The following is an 18349-nucleotide window of genomic DNA, read 5'->3' on the forward strand; positions in this document are numbered from 1 at the left end:
CCTCATTTTTAGGCTTTTTTTCCTCTGTTTGAACCGAAATCCCCCACCCAGGAAGCGCTGGGGGCGGTGCGGTGCGGGCCTGCTGCCCTCCATAAGCACTGACGAAGCTTCCTGCCAGCCCCGCGGGCTCGGCGCCCGGCCCCCAAAGCCCCTGAGGGGAACCGGGGCCAACGGCTGCCCCCGGGGGCTGGGGGGGCCCGGCCCGGTCCCTCAGGGGCTGATGGAGGGATACGAGGTGGTCCTGGGGGGTCTCTGCCCCTCAGGGGAGGCTGTGGTGGCTCAGGGGGGAAATAGGGAGCGGCTTGGTCCTGTAGGGGGTGGGTGGTGGGGGTGTAAGCGGCCCCCTTGGGGAAGGGAAGGGGAAGGAGGTGCTGGGGTGTAGTGAAACATCGAGTGTAAAATATAAAGCACGTAACAGAGTAAGATGAAGGGATTACGAGGCCCTGGGGAGGTGGGGGTGATGCCCTCTGCAGCAGGAGGAAGGGGGAAAATTTGAGGGAGAGGAGGCCTTGGGGGTGCGTGTTGGCCTGCTGTGGGGAGTAGGAGGAGTGCTCTGTGTGGAGGGTCTTGGTGAGAGGGGGGCTTGAAAGGGGGTCTCTGCCTTGGTCGTGTCACCCCCTGGAGCAAGATGCGTTAATATCTCTCCTCTGCCCAGCAGGTACTGGAGCAGCTGCAGCCCGGGGCGCTGGGCACAATGCTGGTGGTTGAATCTGAAGGAAAAGGGAGTGAGAAAAAGAAATATGTAATAAAGCAGGTGAGAAGGTGGTTGCTAGGAAAACAAGACTTCGTCAACTCTGTGGGCCCTTTTGATAGTAAAAGAGGCAAACATGGTCAGTAGCTTGGTTGTTGGGTAAGAGTAGGTTTGCATCTTACATTGTGCTGCTCTTTTGGACATCTGAGGAGTTGGATCAGTTTACCAGAATATTGAGGTAGAACTGGGGAAGGGGGAACGCCCTATTTAGGTCCATCCAGTGTGCTTTCACCAAAGCTTTCTGCTGCTTTGACAGTGCAGGAGTGACTAGTCACCTAAAGCTTTCTGTTCATCTCCCAAAATCAAGACTGTTCCAAGCATTACAGATCAGAGCTATCATTTAAAATTTATGCCAGTTCATAGACAATTGCCAGTTCTAATCCTCTTGGCAAGTTTGTACTTCCTTAAAAAATTGGCTGTTTCTATATTACAGTCTCATCTTTGTCTTCTGTTTGTTTGGTACAGGTTGAATGCATTGACGAAATGCAAGCAAACACGGCCTTGAAGGAGGTATCAGTGCAGGTTTTCTTTACAAGCTTCACTTACAGAGACCAGAGACTGTAACAGAACAAAGTCTTTATCTACAAAGATTGGCTGTGCAAATAGCCAACATGCAGATTGGGTAGGACTATCTGAAGGGTGTTATCCCTGCCCTCTGCTTGAGCTGAGGCCAGGATTTTTTATTAGTTCTTCCTAGATTTGAATATGTAGATTCAAGTGGACAGCTGTTCTCAGAAGATAGTTCCATTTTTCTGAGCTTGTATTTGATTTGTGGTGAGGACAAAGAGCAAAGCTCATCATTTTGGCCTTTAAGCTGAAGGAGAACATAGCCTGTTTATATTTTTATTTATTATTATTAACTTAATTTCTGTCAAACATGTTTCATTACATGTTCATTTCTCAGAGTTGGGTATTTCATGATGTGAATAATTTGACTAGTTTTCTTCCTTTGTTTTACCTTTTTTTTGGTGCAAACTTTTTTCAATGCCACGCATAAGAAGGAACATCAGAAATACTGTTAAAATACCAAAATTTGTTTAAACAAAATATGTGAAATAATATCAGATGAATTAGTCTCACAGTGTCCAGTATACATGATATCTGCAGTGGAAAATGAGGGAGAATATACATGTATATCTGTAAAAATGTTTCATCCTATTCAAGATAAGTGACCTCTTTATATACTGAGACTGTATTTCCTGATACAGTTTGATCCAAATTGTCTGCTGATGCGTCTGTTGAAATAAACATAGCCGTGCAAGCTGGAAGCGTGGCTCTTTTTTTTTTTTTTTTTTTTGTCTGCACAGCCAAAAACAAAACTAGGACAGTGAGCTGAATTCCTGTTATTTTTTTTTCAGTTAAAGTAACTGATAATTGTTCCTTACACTGAAACCAACGTAAAGGAGATAAACATCTCACTAGTGCCATCATATTTTTTGTGGTTTGAGCTTGCATAGTGTTATTTGAAATAACGCCTACGCTAGCAAAATCATCTTGACTTTCACATCCTAAGATATGTTGTCAAGTTCAGACGTTAGGAACTGGGGAAGGGGATTATTTACATAGCATGTCTCTTAGGATCTGTTTGTACCTTGAGTCTCCCAATGCTGTTACAGCATTACACGGAGCAGAGTCTTACTGAAGTATTTTCCTACACTTGTACATGCAAATATACATGTATAACGGAGCTTACACACAGAAAGGATTTGAACAGACACATGACATGAACACATCAGGAACTGGCTTATGATATTATTTAAGGTCATTTTCAGTGGGAAGGAGTATGTACCTCTAGACTGCTTTCTCTCGTTTTTTTTGTTTTTTTTTTTTTTTTTTTTCTATGCAGGCAATGGATTTGCTAAAACTTCGTCATTCAAACATCTGTACTTACAAGGAGTTGTTTGTGACTTGGAATAATGAGGTGAGAATTAACTAGGATTGGTTGTGTAAAATGTATCATTTTAAGCTGCTTTTGTTCTGTCTTCAGCATGCCTGCATTTAAACAAACAGAACTTTCATAGCAGGCTATAGGAAACCAAAAGTCCTGTCTTGTTTATTTTCAGTTTTGATTCAGCACTCACGTGAAATTCATGTTGGTTTTTATGGGTGTATGTTCTACTCAAATTGTCCCACATGGCTTTGTATAAGAGATGCGGGGGTAATGTTTTTGAAAAAAAAATCACACAGGTGCTCTATTTTTAATATAAGAAAGTAAATATTGTATGCTCTGTGAGAGATCAAACATCTCAGAACACCTGCGTATTGGTGAACATCATACCCAGCAGTTTGGCCAAGTCCTTGTTTTTATCTATCTTTCTGGATATGTTATTACCTGCAAACAATTAGACAATCTTGGTGTAATGTTTTATTACAGATATCATCTCTGTTCCTTTGTCTGGTAATGCAGCACTCAGGCCAAGAAGATCTTTCATCTCTGATCAAGACAAAAAGGCAGAAGTCAGAGAAAATAGCAGACACGGTAAAATGTACAGAAGAGGCATTCAGTTGAACTGACTGAGTCTTGCTGCTTTTATATTTCTTCCTCTGTATTCACTCTTTCTCAAAGTTTTCCTCAAAGTCTTCAAAGCACAGTGTTTTGTTTGGAAGTTATCTACTTCTTTGCCCTAAATCACTATGAAATTTCTGTATTGACAATTAACTCTTTGTGTATCTTGCTCTCAAGCAATTAAATCTTCCCCTGCTTTACTTTTTTTATCCATGGAAATTATGGATAATAGCAATTGTCTAATACACACAGAGATTAGCATATTTTTCTGTTTGGGGAAAACAGTATTTCCTTCCACTCTGGGCCTTACTTCAATTACAGGCATTCTCTCTTGTTAAATGTTTAATTTCTCTGTCGTTATTGTATTTGTGTTACATTGTCACGTACGTACCTGTCAACAGGTGATGGTGAAGTTCCTGGGACAGATGGTGGATGCTTTGTTTTATATACACAAACAAAACATTTTGCATAGGTGAGTAGAAATCCTGTTCTCATTGGCTGATAGGTCATTGCTCTTTGCAGTGACTTTTGGTTCAGTGCATCTCTTCATTTAATAATCAGTGAATTTTACTAGTAAAAAGGGGGGACTAGGAGGTAGAAATTCCGGGTTTCATGTATAGATTAATTTTCTGTGACTTTTGAACTCATCTGTTTCTTGAATTTTGTCTTGAATTAGCCATTTGAAAGAGCTGTTCTCTGTTGTTTTGAATGTGAGGTATGATTGTTAATATAAACATTAGAATATTGCCTGTCAACAATGCTTACATTCTGGTGGATGTGACAGACAAGGTATACTTGTGTGACTAAAGTAAAGTAAGCCATTGCACTCCATGTTTGGATAAATTTTGTTGTAATTGCAATTTTCAAAGCATTTCACAGTAAAGGAGGAAAATAATTTTCAGTTGATTACCACTTGTATATCAAAACAAAAAAACAAACCCCAAACTTTCTAATATGTAGAGATGCTGGGAACCTGTAGTTACATATCACTAGATTCTGATTTCACATGCTGACAGAAAATATTTGTGTTGCAGAAATCTCAAGCCGTCAAACATTCTTGTGACTGGTGAAGAATCCTTCATGCTTTGTGACTTCAGTACAGAAACACTTATGACTGATGAAGCGAAATGGAAAATAAGAGTGGAAGAAAGTAGATAATTTATTTTATTTTTACTATATTTATAAGAGATTAATTTGTGGTGGATATTTTGCAATCTCCAGGGAAAAATCAGACAAAGAGAGAAATGTTATCCCCCCCCCCTTCTCTGCATTATCCTTCTAAAATATGAATAGCATATTCACAGAGAGTTGCCTGGAGCATTAATTGTGTTCATAATTGAAAGCTGTCTATAAGTCTCAGAACTTCTATGAAACAAATACAGTTGGAATTCTTTTTAGCTTGATATATATGCAGTTACATCTTGAAAAATGATTTATTAGTTGTAGTGTTTCTTACTCTTTTGTAGCATATTGTCAGTTAAAAACAAAACAAAACAAAAAAAACACTAATCTCTGCTGAATATCTCTATTTTTAGATATAAAACTATTGCCTGCAGTTCATGCCTGTGCAAGCAACACTGTGTATAATACAGTGTCAGCAATGTTACCATGGGATTCTTATTTCAACAGATAGCAAGGCTTGGATGGCTCCGGAAACATTCAATTTTTGTTTCAGTGAGAAATCAGACATCTGGTCTCTAGGCTGTATTCTACTTGACATGATCACCTGCTTTATTCTGAATGTATGTAATAATGTTTCATTATAGATTTAAAATGTCATGAGCCCACCAGGATATCTGTAAATTTGTATGTGCAAACTCTACTGTTACTATACTCTTTACAGACAGAAGAGATCACTTCATTGCTGCAGGATCTCAGACACAATACCAGCCGTCTTGAGGGAGTTCTGCCACTGATGCAACATGGAGATAACAGCTCTTTGCCTTTATTCCCAATTCTATTTATGATGCTACAGATTCAGCCCAGCATGAGACCCACAGCAAAGTGAGTTCTAGATGTTTTGCCTTTATTGTTATTTCTTGACCTAAACCCCACATACCTTCAAAAGATAGGGAACATTAGCTACTGCTTGAAAGGGATTGAGTCAAGGTTGTTGATCTTACCGCCTTGACTAATTGAGTTACTACAAAAAGACTTGTTTTTCTTTAAGAAACAGGCATTCTGATTTGTGTAGTTGACCTTTTTTGAAGAGTTACATTATAAAATCATGTTGCACACAATTTTTTGCCTCTTGAGAATGCTTCAGGATGCAATGTAATATTTTGGTGTTGTATCTATTTTACAAACAATTAAATTGAAGCCTAAGTCTGGCTTGTTTACAGTAAGCTTTTTCATCAGCAGTTTTGAAGTAAACTGTCTAAGTTTTGTCAAAAATAATCTAGTCTCCAAATAGCATTGTTTAATTTTTTATATCAAAATGAAATGAAGCCTGTAGAAATATTTCTGAAACTTACCAGTTCTAATTTATTGGTACTACTTTTGTCTCTCATAATTTTAGGGATCTGACTGATGTTCCATTTGTTGGGGAATGCCTGATTGTTGCTGGTTCCTTTTTAATAAAACAGAAAAAGTCTTTGTCTCCCTGTATAATAGATGTGTTCCTTGAGGGAGGAATCGAAAATGTTCTAGGTAATAAGGAAAACAAGATGAATTTGATGAATAATGGTGATTTTTGTAGAAGACAAACCAGTGTGTTTTCCAGTCTACTTGAAAAATAATTGTTGTGTTCCCATTTTATTTGAAATAGAATAGGATATTCTTTGAAGCAAAAATCACTGTATAGCCTTTTCTAGAACCTCGTAAGTTTACCAGTCATACCTAGTGTGCCATGGGGTCAGAGATCATTCCTCTGAAAATCTTGGAACCACACTTATTTTGTCTGCATTCTAACATGTTTGCAATGTATGCCAAGAAAAGATCTACTCTGCCATTTTTCTTGTAAATAAGGATGAGGTTCTCTTAATATGAAAAGGCTGTCTGAATAACGCATTTAAAACCCCCAGCCCTGCTTTGATTCAATACTCCAACAGTTCCACAAAATATGTGTTACATACAAAGATCATAGAGGTGAATCATGATACTCTAATGATCGATGCTTAGGGAGAAAGGCTTTCTCTTTCAGCAGTCACAAATTCATTATTTTCATTTATGTGAATTCACATCTTGCGCAAAAATAGATAAAATTTGAGTGCTTTTTGTAAATGTTTTATATCAAATGATTATATATATATATATTTTTAATATAGAATTCATGCAGGCTTTCTGGGATGTAGAAGAAGCACAGGCTAGAGCCATGCAGCACCTTGCCAGCTTTGTAGGAGATGAAAGTGGTAAGGTACTGCTTTATTCATTTATTTATTCTGCTCTTTCCTTACCTTTTGAGATAATGGGAAGAGGAAAAAAAGTCTCCTAACAATGAGAACGAAATTGCTGTCTTCCTGTTTTTGATTTTTGGAACATACTGAAATAGATTGCTAGTTTATATGATTGTGTTGATACTTGTTTGTAAATGCTTTTGCTGAACAGCAGCATGTTTTACTGGACAAGAAAAATGGGTACTGGAAAAAACTTGGTGACGTTGGCAACCAAGAGGAATGGGCAAACTGACATTTGTTGAGGAAAGTAATTCATATCAGCATGAGGATAAATTGTGGGTAATGCCTAGGGCTGTGAGACAGATAGAGCAAAAGCTAGCTACGTGTGTCTAGTTTTCTGTGTGTCTAGTAAAGTTGTGTGAGTGAACATTATTTTCTCCCACTATCTGCACATTTTTTCAGATCTTTCAAATCAAATTTATTTTTTTTAAAGCACCGGGTTAACTCAGTTTATCCAACAGCACTGCATTTTTGTGACAGCATTTTAAAACTGGCATTAGCACATACTATTAATACACAGGGATGTTCAATATCTGTAATCAATAAGGAAAGAGTAATTTCTTTTTCCTTAGAGTTGCCAACCTCTTCAGCACTGTTATTAAAGAAAACTTCACTGTTCTTGCATTCAGGAATGTTGTTTTACTGTATCCCATCCTTCACAAAGACTCAAATTCATTTGAAACCAGAACTCTGGTGTTTTTGAAGCATAAACATCTGCTGAGCAATCGACTGCGTAACTGAATGTTGTTTCAAATCATTTCTCTTCCCCACAGCCTTGCCCTATCTGCCAAAATTCACAGAATTTATCACTTTTGCAATGAAGGCCCATGTAGATTCCCTCAAGTTACAAGTAGATGGTTGCAGTTTATTGCTTGAAATTCTTACTCAAGGTACAGTTACGACATTTCCAACTAATGCTGGGTAACACAGCCTGTATCTTGTAATGTTAGATGTAGCAGGTAAGGTTTGAAATAGTTTCAGTAATAATTTTAGGGGATAAATGTAAGGTAATAGAGGAATTTAGCCAGCTTTAATAAGAGCCTAGATTCTTGGGGGCTTTCTTTAAGAGTGGCGTATGTGTATTCTGTGTTAAAGTGTAAATTTTAAATCCAGGCTACTGGTCTTAGTCTACCAAGTTTGTTTTCATGTTACAAATAAGAGATTTTCAGTGCTCTGACATTTGACTTTAAAAGCATAAAAATACAGAAGACATTTTGCTCTCTTGTGTTGTCCTTTCTGTCAAGTTTCTTGGCATTTTATTCCAATAGCACCTGATAGTGGTACAGGATTGAAAGTAATAAGAAATGTATTTTGGAAGAAAGAAAATTTGAAATAATTTTGGAGTTGTTATGTGAATAAATAGTTGAATAGCTGTTAGTTGAATGTTTGCTTATGTAGAGAGCAGGAGGTTCAAACTGCATTCAAAGCCACTGAAATTTTTGTTGTTCTAATGTTTGCTTTTGACAGCTTTAGAACAGGATGTGGTGATGACCCTGGATGAGAATGTGACCATTTCTCTATTAGAGATAGTGAGAAAACACTCTGAAAATGAAGAGCTTCTTTCATTAATCTGCACATTACTGATGATGATTTCAGCCAGTGGTGGGTCACTTTGTTCATTTTTGGAGGAATATTCTTATTTTTCCACTTCAATAATCTAATCCAAGATACAATGCAGAACTCATGACTTCACTGAGATATGGGTGCCTGTAGATATTAGTTTGATAGGGATAATAGTGGTAAGATTTCTTGTACTTTCAGGTATGTTATGAATAAGTTGCACTGTTGAGGCTTCAGGCTCTTACTGAATTGTATGTATTACAGAGCTGGGCTGTATTTGTCTGTTTTAGAAACAAATAGAAACTGTGCAAATAGTAGTGCTTGGGAAAACGAGGGCATAGAACCTGGATTCTATTTCTGGCTGTGCTGTGGTGAACAGCACATTTCTACATTCTGCCTCAATTTTTATTTATTTTTTTTTTCTCCTGAGATTGTATTTGCTAAATATTTATAGTATTTTTTGTTTGCAGTGTCAATTCAGCAGTCATCATAAGACTGTTTGGAAAATGGTCACAGAGTTTTGCAACAAGGGGATAATCTAAAAAGACTAGTTTGTACAAAGTGTTATGAAATGTCTACATTTATACAAATAAAGTTACTACCTCAGACCAAATTTTATACATTATTTCCTAACTGAATCCAATCTTTTTATTTCTTTTGTCCTGCTCATGGTATTACGTTACCTGTTTGGTATCACTGTTTAAATATGGTTGGTAGTGCAGTTTGTTGCAAGGACAGTGAGAGGGGCACAAATGCCAGGTTTTATACGCTATCTTTTTCTGTGCTCTTCAGAAACTGCAGCAGAGAATCTAAGGAAAGCTGGATTAATTTCAGACCTTCTGTGGATTTTAAAAAGTTTTCTTCATAATGAACAGATCTGCCTCTCTAGCTGTGCAGTTCTCTGGAGCTTGGCTGTGAGTGGTAAGTAGAACCCAGCAAGTATTGTGCCTAGCCTCATGTGACTGAAATGCAGCAGGTATTGTGCCTAATTGAGTTCAGACATTTGTGTTGCTGTGACTGGGTTTTTCTTACTTTTTTTTTTCTCGCATTGTGTGGTGATGTCTCCACAGCACTGCTAGAATAACTTTAAATGATCAAGAGCCGACCCCTTTTTATGGGACCACACTGGGAGTTTATGGAGATTTGTTTCTCCAGTGTTCTTTTATAGGTGTTGTATTCTAATCATCAAGGAAGGCTGAAAGCACAGAGTGTGCACAATTGCACTTGGTGTGTTTTGTTTTCTTTGTGTGACAATCTACCTATTTGATTTATGTGACCAGCTAAATACCCATCCTGTGAAAGATTTTCATACCAAAATATTTTTTGCTTGCTTTCCTGCTGTGATGCCCAAGTGTAATTTAAAAGGCAGAGGAAACTAGTTCCCAGAGTTTAGCTTTCTGCAATAAACACTACTATTTAGTAGTTCTGTAAAATCTGATTTGCATGTTTGGGATTTCTTCCCTCACTGTTGACCATATTAAAATAATGTGGCTTTACTCTAGTGCCATTACCCATTAATGTTTTACTGATATAATTTGACTTATAATGAGCTTGTGATGTTGTTACTTGATTAAATAACCCTGCCTGATGCGTTTCCTTTTTGTTGTGGTAATTCAGAGAATAACGCGGACCAAGCGTTGCTGAAAAGTGCTGTCCCCATTACCACTGCGGTCATTCAAGAGCACGTCCAGAATGGAGCAGTTACGGAGTCAGCTTGCTCGGCGCTGTGGGCATTGTCACTCCAAGGTGTGTGTTCCCAAGGTGTTTATCTTGCCCCTCGTGCATGGAAAAGGCTAGCACATCAAACACCGCTGTCAGTAGATTCATGAAATACAGGCTGCTTGGCCTTAGCAGGCTCTGCAGATGGCAGCAGAGTTAGAAACTTGCATCCTCTTAATAAACCCTCCCTGTATTTGCTCTCTAACACTAATGAAGCTATTTTTGATGATCCATATTGATTATGTAACTAGATACTGCTGATGGATACAGCTCACGATAAGGCTTTACTGGGTCTCTGTTACTATAATACAGGTTTTCACATTCTTTCTTTGTAACATTTGCTGCATAATTAAAAAAACCCTTCAGAAACAGAAGTTGAGATGCAGGTATGTATTTTAAATGTTTTTTTTTTTTTTTTTAATTTTATTATTATTATTTTCTTTTAAAGGTTGCTTAACTGAAAATGACTATGAGCCTACAACAGTGCTTTTGCTGGATGCACTTAGGATGAACCTGAAAAGAGCTGTGCTAGTGAAGAATGCCTGCCTGGCATTAGCAAGCCTTCTAAGGCTATCTGGTAACATTCAGTAATTAATTTTTGTTAATTGCAAATCACCTCAGAGGTGCTTCTGCGTAGTTCAGGAGTTCATATTGGGACAGAGATTGTCTTCTGCTCTCCTGAGTTAATCTTTTCTTGCAGAACTGGAAGAAATAGTGAAACTGTAAGTGCAGATTTTTTCTTCCCATGGAGCTGGCATGCATGTCTGAGTAGTAGTAGATGGCACCATCTCATTTGTTAGTAACTTGAGAGTGTTTTCATTTTTTTATACAATGTAAAAGGGTGGAGCTCAAAGAAACAATAAATATTACGTCTGCCATGCATGACATCTGCTGCATATATGGTTTTCTACTTGGCCAAATATGCTTCAGAATAGCTTTTAGGAAGGCTGAAAAGAATGGATATGATTGCCTGGAAAAATACTACATGTGCTAACAAGGGTGGGGGACTGGAAAGCAAATAATGCAGTCTGCAATAACCGATCAGCCCAGATGCATTTGTCTCCCTTTCAGAATTATCAGCTTTCAGCTTTATAACGGATTCAAAAGGCAGTGGAATAAACCTGATCAAAGAGGCCTACCATTTTCACTGTGATGACCCAGAAGTGGTGGAGAATATCTGTATGCTGATTAATGAGATGGTTCAGTATGGTAAGATGGTGGTGTTCTTCATCCAGTCTCTTCTTCTCCCCCACCCCTAAAGACAGTAAAGAAAAAGCAGCTGCTCAGGCAAATGGAAGTTATTCTCAGGAAGGACTCACTATATATCTAAGAAAGGAGGAGGAATTGGAATTGTATTTTCATCTGGTACTTTCTTGTCCTTGAGTAATTATAAAAAGGCCCTGCAATTTTATTAATTTTTTAACTTCATCTTACCTTGGCTTCTGTTTGCATAGATCCATCCCCTTTCTAATTTTCTTTAGCCCCTGCTAAAACCACTGGAAATTGTACCAGTAACCATAAATTATCCTGTTCATTTACATTATAGATGACATTGTGCTGGATATGGTGTCCCAGAAAATGGAAGAACTGCTGTCTGAAATAAAAAGCCGTTTTCCATCTAGCATGGTATGTAGAAAATTCTGGGACAATAAAGGGTGTGTGCTTAATATATTACACTATTTCTGGTTATGGATTTTAAATTTTTAGGTGGAATTACAGAGTATAGAAATTTACAGAAGAATTATGTGTATATGATGTGAAGAGTGAGTTGTAAGAATATATGTTGAAAACAACTATTTGGAAGACTTTCTTTATGCTCTGTGCTGTAATTTTTAAGACAATGTTTTGGTCTCTTGCAACGTTGCACTACATTAACTTACTACAGTTTTCATACTAAACAGGCTAAAGTTTAAAGAAATAAGACAAGTATGTAGCATCCAGGTACCTTCTAAGAGACAATCTTGAAAACAAAAACAAAAACAAACAAACAAAAAACAAAAAAACACTGATAGTTTGCTTGAAGGGTTAACTTAAGTTATATTCCAACAGTTATATTGAAAAAAAAAAAGATAACTATTGAAATACCAGAAGCGGGAAAGTTATTCAGGCTATTTAATGTTCTATGGTAGTATTTCCTTTGCAACAGCTTACTGTGAAGTAAGCAGCAATAAAGTTTTTTTTTCAGCAAGCCAGTATAACTGGTTAGTCTTATAACCTTGCTCTTCTTAGTTATGCATTTAGTCCGCTTATGTAATTCCTCTCAGAGAGAGGCCTGGCCTACAAACTTGCTCTCTGGTGTCTCTGCACCATTTTAATGAACAGTGCATCTATAAAGTAGTGCACATTAAAAAAAAAAAAAATCACAAATGAGAAGAAAGCTCCCTCTTCTGTTGTAAATGCGATTTGTTGTTCCCCGCGCCACCTATTGACAGACAGTATCAGAACTCTCTCATTCTGGTAATAGCATGTGGCATGCCACTGCTGAATCTCTGAAACCTATTCCTTGCTACTTTCCACTATCTATTTAGATTATTTAAATCACAACATTGGTGTTCAGTCTGATAATTACCATTACTTTGGATTTTGCAGAATCAGACCTTATGTATGCTTAAAACATCAGTCGTTCTAAAGGCCTAAGTTAAACACAATGCTCTTTATTAATTTAGAAATATAAAAATAACTGAAGCAACGAGGTACTTATTTGACAATTCTCATATTTCTCTCCAGGAGATAATGACCCTTGTGGATACAGCACTTGTGAAACTGCAAAAGTAAAGTAAACGTTTTTTGTATATAAGAACAAATCTTGTAGGCTTCTGGTTCAGATATAAAAGCCTGGATCCTTCTGAAATACGTTGAGAGGCTTTTCTCACCAGAAGGATTAATACTGGGCCATTAATAATACATAAACTTGTTTATGTTCCATTGGTTTAGTTACAACTGTGAGACTAACAGCAGTAATTAAGAACTTGCCTTACTTTGTAGACTTTAGAAATATCTGAAATAGACATTTTAGCCTCAGGAATTTCAGTAAAGCAGTAACAGTTTTTTCCTACATTTAATCATAATTTAAAAACACTGTTTTTTTTTTAAACTCAGTGTATATTTCCTTCGCAGAAATGAACTGATGAAATAATTAAGTGCAGCCATTTGTTACAAGTGTTGTTGAAACACAGTAGTAGGCATTAGGCATACATCCTTTCCAGAAAGGGGATACTTCAGCAGTATTCTTGTATGGCAGCATTCATGTACCGTGTTGGAAGTGTTGTCTGCCGTTTTTTTGTTTGCTTTTGTATTATTTCATGAAATAGCTGCCGTTGGTTCCAAGTTGCTCTCTCTAAATTTGCCCAGAATCTGACAAGAAAACAGCAAATGCTGCAGATAAAAAACACAGCATAGAATCATTCATGTTTTACTGTTTGTCTTTAGATTTGTTCTTAATATCAGCTTCCCATTGCTTTTTCTCTAAGGTGTACAGTCTCATAGCTGCTTGCGCATCCTGAACCTGAAAGAAAACAGAACATACAGGAGGCTTAACAAAACATGGCTGATATAGTTGAAGAATATTTATTATTAATAAACAGCTACATCTCCCATCATCTTAATTAATAAATCCTTTCAAGTAACACTTCATAATCTTCTTCCAGATTTAGAAGCTCTAGTGTGACTAGTGGAGGGGAATTAACATGTACAGCCCACCACGAGGCTATGCACTTCTTTCTCTCACCATGACTTGGAAAGCCATTATGAAAAAAATGACGTAGTTTCTTAGAGGTAACTTCAAAATTTGCTTTGCTTTTTCAATTCCTCTGTTGTACTTCCATTTTCTCAGTGTATAATAGAATATTATAGAAGTAAGAAGTTGATACTTGGGATTTTACTTTTTTTTTTTTTTTTTTTTTTTTTTTTACTAAGGATCTTAAAATAGCAAGAATTAGCATTTAAACAAAATACAGTTGACTTATACAAAAGAAGTTTATTAAAGTAAGGAAATAATCCAAATGGTATGAGGCATGTAACAGTACGCAAGCTTAGGTGGCAGTCTTACTACATGATGGTGTCCAAGCAGAGCTTGCAAACTTTCATTGAGAGGACAGAATGAAGCTGCAGGATTCTCAGCTGAATCCTGATCCTAGAGCTAATGTGTATTATCTTACTGATCTACCCCAAAATGTACATTCTGATGAGATACATACCGAGCTGTGCTCTGATGTCTGCACTTGAACGTTTAGCAGTCTTTCACAGAGCAGCTTCAATGATGGCCGTGCGGACTGGAAATAAAGAAGACTGAATCATGCTGTCTCACACTGCTTGAAATATATAGATGTGTGTACATATACAGCTTCTGTTGGTGAACTAGCAAGGAGAATTTACAAATCACAAGGATTATGCACATTTGCATACACTACTAAGACGGTTTTCTATGTATTACTATAACCCTAAGATTTACGTTTGGGGTGCTTTATTGTGAGAAACAAACTAAGTATATAGTTAGGAAACTTAAAACATTGCCCTACACTCTGAACCTTTACTCCTGCAGTGTAAGTAGAAATTTGAAAACATCAGGATTTTTTTAATACCCTTGTACAAATTATATTACTAAGAAGGATCACATAAGCTTTACTGTAATTAGAACCGTACCATCTTATATTGCTATCTAGAGAAGTGTTATGAAGACCATGCAAGTGGTAAAGAATGGAAGAGCCACTGAGTTTTGTTTACAGGTATTACTGGTAATGTTTGTAATGAACTAAGTAACACTGCCATATTTCAAACACTAAGTAAGCATTCAGTTTGACTTGTGTCAGGTAGTAAAAAGAAACAGAAACAAGTGGGACAAGCTAGAAGCTGGGATTCAGCAGCCCAGCAGTCAGTTAATCAAGTTGTTCCTTCACATCAGACTCTTACCTTGACTCTCTGTCTGAAAGGTTTGTATTTTTGTGTGTCGCGCGTTTTCTTCTTAGGATGATCAAGAAATAGGACCTGAAAGAAATTGTATTTCTGGTCTAAAGAGTGCTGTTACACAGAAAGTAACCAAACTGTTGAGCTTTGGAGGCTAAGCAAAGCATACAAAGGTTTCTTTCATTATGCTGTTTCTTCTGTGGCTCTTTAGTACCCAAATCAGTATTATTAAGTCAGTGTGGAAGTTGAAGTCAATTGTGCAAGTGAATAGGGCTATACTTGGTGCAGTGTATAAGGACATGAAATTAAGAGAACAATTATAAAGCTGTTGTTTCTAGGAGTTCAGAGAGTTCATCTGACTAATCCAGGAAGATATATTAGAAAGTTAATTGATTTTCAATGTTTGGAACCTTGTCTTCAAAGTAACAAATTTGCAGCCACATACCTTTAGGTCATTGTGTAAAGCATGCCCAACTAAAATCCTTCCATTCAAGATATCCGCAACCTCCTTCTGAACTGTTTTAAAATCTTCACCTAAAAACACCACACAATTAAACCACCTTCCGTTAGACACCTAAGATACTCTAAGCAAGCTACAGTTAAAACACTGCATCTTTTTTGTGAAGGCAATTGTACCTTTGGGACTATATAAATTATAAAACTTATAATAAGTTTTATAAATTTGTATTTGACACTGAATCTTCTTGCCATGAAGAGCACAACACTAAAAGAAAATCAACTTACACATTATTCCCACACCATAATTAACAAGTGAATTTCATCTGGGATATCAGTGACCATTCTGTAAAAAAGTACTTCTTCCCACATTTTTCCTAGCATTCAGACTAGATTTTATTTTCAATTTTTTTAATGTAAGTCTAAAACTTTTTCAAGCTTAACCAATGAGGCTTTTGTGGTAGCCTATTAAAATTGCCTTCCTTGAAGAACATGTTTGGGAAAAAACTCCTACCTGTCTTTATGTTCTCGGGACGTATACCACTAACAGCAGTTCTGTAATCTGTCACCTCTTCTGTAGGCTTGACATACTTATCATAAACGCACTTCCCAAACTGGTTCACAATGGACACTCGAGCCACAATACTGTCTTCACCATTTGGTCCCACTCCCACCATCTCGCAGTCCATGGCTACTGTTCTTGTCAGACTGAAACGAAAAAAGGACAACTTGGTGACACACCTGTTACAAGGACTGCACAGTGAAATTCACAAAGTGCACACATTTGGGAGAACTCAGCAGTGTGACTGTCAGCAGACCCAGGGGGATGTCAGCTTACATACTGCATCCACAAATCAGAATTATCAGAAGAATCTTGATGCTTCTGCTGTCATGCTTCCCACTGGAATGCCACTCACCCATCAGAAGACTTTTCTTTAACCAGCACCCGCTCCACAGACTGTTCGGATCGGCCTGTTGGAAGTCCCAGTTTTCTTCTAGCAACTTCTGCTGCTTCAGGTCCTATTGCTGCTTCAATATCTTGTGGATCGACGTCATCAAACCAGATGTCAGCCCTGGTAAGTACAAATTTAATTATATTAAATAGTTTTAAAGTGATTTTGCATCTTTATACTGTAGGAAAAGCACTTTTTTTTTATTTTAATTAAGAAATCAGCTCTGAAAAGTAGTCTAGTACTGTCATCTATGCAAGTTTGTTGCCTTATCTGAGGAGGAGCACTGGTCATCTTTTTTCTCCCAAAATACAGTCTGTAAGTGTGCAGCTATTTCAAATGTAATACTCTGTACTCCTTATGTACACCTCCTAAAATAAACCTTCAAATACATGCATAATGCCTGAAGTACTCACTCTTTGGGCTGCTGCTCCACATCTTCAGCTTTCCTCTTCTTGTGTTTTACATCACCCTTCTCCTTTTCAATATTGCCATTCTTCCTTTTTTCCTTGCAGTTTTTTCCATTGCTTTTGGTGCCATTTAAATTCTTGTCTGTTGCAACCTTCTTGGATGTTGGCTTCGCCAAAGGAGCATTGTCTTTAGCAGAACTGTTGTCCTTTTTATTTGTGGATTTGGGCTTTAAATTCTTGTCTGCTGCAACCGCCTTGGATTTTTTCTTATCCAAAGGAGGACTGTCTTTAGCAGGACCATTTTCCTTTTTGTTTGCGGATTTGGGCTTTACCACGTTCTCATTCCCATTGCTAGCTGGAGCTTGTTGGCTGTTCCCCTCTTTGAGGGGATGCTTCTTTTTGGTGTGTGTTTGACATGCAGAGGGGGGCTCATCCGACTTATTTGCCTTTTCTTTCAGTAGCTAAAATGACCAAAAGAAAAAAAAAAAAAAAAAAAAGGACAGAAAATAAGATTATATCTCTTCAATTCTATCCTGCTGTCATTTGTCAAGAGTACTCCACGCAATGCCTTAGGGTGAATCCAGGGCTCTCTACCTGGCTCAAGGGGCATTACTGCAACGGCACCTCCCATTCCCCTGCGGGTTATTTTAACACAAATACATATTTTTTCATTACTATACGCGCTGGGGAACTGCACTAGCAAGGAAAACGACAGCATCCCCGGCCCGGCAGCTCGCCCTCACCTCCTGCAGCGCCTTCCAGTTGGCGGAGAACTCCTGAGGGCTGCGGGGCGGGCCCGCCGCCATCTTAGGGCCCTGAGGCGCGGCCGGCTTCGGGGGGCGCCGCCGGAATTTCTTCTTCTTTTTGCCCTTCCCGGCGCTCGGCCCCGCCGCCCCGGGCTCCGCGGGGCCCCGTTTTGCCATGAGGGGACGGGGAACGGGAATCGAAGGGGGTGGCGGCCGCCGTTTCCTCAGCGCCTCGCAGCAGCGGCCCGGCGGGGAACGCGGCCCCGCGCTGCGGTTCCGGGCGCCGGGGCCGGGTCCGCGCTGGCGGCCCCTGGCGGCTGCCGGAGCGCCCGGCGCTGGGCCGCCCGTGGGGCGAGCCCTGAGGAGAGGGAAGCCTGGGGATGGGGTTTGAATAAAGCTGGGGCTTCGATAAAGCTGGGGTTTCAATAATGCTGAGGTTTCAATAAAGCTGGGGATTTCACGAAGGTGTTGTCTGCGTGCTTGGGGGGCAGGACCCGCGGGCTGGTGGCTCCCTGAGAGACTGTCCCTCTCTGCAGAAAATCAACGCTCCTGTTTGTTTAAAATGTGTATTCTTCGCTTCTGTTCCACGATTGTATGCACCCTGTGTGGCCACCATCAGGAAAACATGAAACCTGGCTCATGTTTTCGAGGTGCTGGGTCTTGCTGTGCTTCGCGGTATGTCCGAGGCCACCTGTGAGGCTCCAGCAGGGTCGAGGTGCAGGGAGCAGCAATGCACAGGTTGAACAAATTGGAGCCCAGTTCCCTGCAAATTGTGCCTTGTTTATTTGGCTGCTAAAACTGCCCCAAACTCCTCTTATGGCTGTGCTCTCTGGCTGTGATAAAGCTGCAAACGTTGCGCAAAAGCTCTGCCCCTACAGCTGTTCCTGTAAAGCTTCCCGCAGCAGTTCAATTCCCCCTCGACTGTCCCTCTCTGCAGAAAATCAACTCTCCTGT

General features: G+C 38.8%; 2 protein-coding genes across 5 annotated transcripts; one reads left to right on the plus strand and one right to left on the minus strand.

The window, feature by feature from the left end:
* The first annotated feature begins 114 nt into the window (after positions 1 to 114).
* STKLD1 (serine/threonine kinase like domain containing 1) lies at positions 115 to 13793 on the plus strand. 4 transcript variants are annotated; one of them, XM_032200339.1, is made up of 20 exons: positions 115 to 235; positions 659 to 754; positions 1217 to 1261; positions 2598 to 2672; positions 3126 to 3230; positions 3659 to 3729; positions 4292 to 4407; positions 4887 to 4999; positions 5101 to 5261; positions 5776 to 5906; positions 6524 to 6607; positions 7426 to 7542; positions 8120 to 8254; positions 9005 to 9133; positions 9830 to 9958; positions 10380 to 10508; positions 11003 to 11140; positions 11478 to 11557; positions 12659 to 12702; positions 13579 to 13793. In XM_032200339.1, the coding sequence occupies exons 1-20, from the start codon at positions 221 to 223 to the stop codon at positions 13661 to 13663; spliced, it is 1998 nt and encodes a 665-aa protein (XP_032056230.1). In that variant the 5' UTR covers positions 115 to 220; the 3' UTR covers positions 13664 to 13793. The 4 variants fall into 4 exon arrangements, with proteins under 4 accessions (XP_032056230.1, XP_032056231.1, XP_032056232.1 ...); XM_032200340.1 differs by lacking the exon at positions 13579 to 13793 and adding an exon at positions 13402 to 13570; XM_032200341.1 differs by lacking the exon at positions 13579 to 13793 and having other exon boundaries at positions 12659 to 12712.
* REXO4 (REX4 homolog, 3'-5' exonuclease) lies at positions 12570 to 17656 on the minus strand. The gene is made up of 8 exons (XM_032200344.1): positions 17393 to 17656; positions 16656 to 17110; positions 16207 to 16362; positions 15804 to 15997; positions 15279 to 15367; positions 14840 to 14914; positions 14128 to 14202; positions 12570 to 13436 (listed from the first exon to the last, which is right to left on the minus strand). Exons 1-8 carry the CDS (start codon positions 17570 to 17572, stop codon positions 13344 to 13346), a joined length of 1317 nt encoding a protein of 438 aa, XP_032056235.1. The 5' UTR covers positions 17573 to 17656; the 3' UTR covers positions 12570 to 13343.
* Between the last annotated feature and the right edge of the window lie 693 nt (positions 17657 to 18349).

The sequence above is a fragment of the Aythya fuligula genome, chromosome 19 (assembly GCF_009819795.1).
Source record: "Aythya fuligula isolate bAytFul2 chromosome 19, bAytFul2.pri, whole genome shotgun sequence".
NCBI lineage: Eukaryota > Metazoa > Chordata > Aves > Anseriformes > Anatidae > Aythya > Aythya fuligula.

Excerpts from the sequence above, each read along its gene's own strand:
- REXO4 (XM_032200344.1), bottom strand. The coding sequence starts at position 17,572 with ATGGCAAAACGGGGCCCCGCGGAGCCCGGGGCGGCGGGGCCGAGCGCC. Across the intron at positions 15,368-15,803 it reads TCCCGAGAACATAAAGACAG|GTGAAGATTTTAAAACAGTT; the intron begins GTAGGAGTTTTT and ends TGGTGTTTTTAG. Across the intron at positions 13,437-14,127 it reads AGACATCAGAGCACAGCTCG|GTTCAGGATGCGCAAGCAGC; the intron begins GTATGTATCTCA and ends GTTTTCTTTCAG.
- STKLD1 (XM_032200339.1), top strand. Across the intron at positions 2,673-3,125 it reads TTGTGACTTGGAATAATGAG|ATATCATCTCTGTTCCTTTG; the intron begins GTGAGAATTAAC and ends GTTTTATTACAG. Across the intron at positions 5,000-5,100 it reads TCACCTGCTTTATTCTGAAT|ACAGAAGAGATCACTTCATT; the intron begins GTATGTAATAAT and ends TACTCTTTACAG.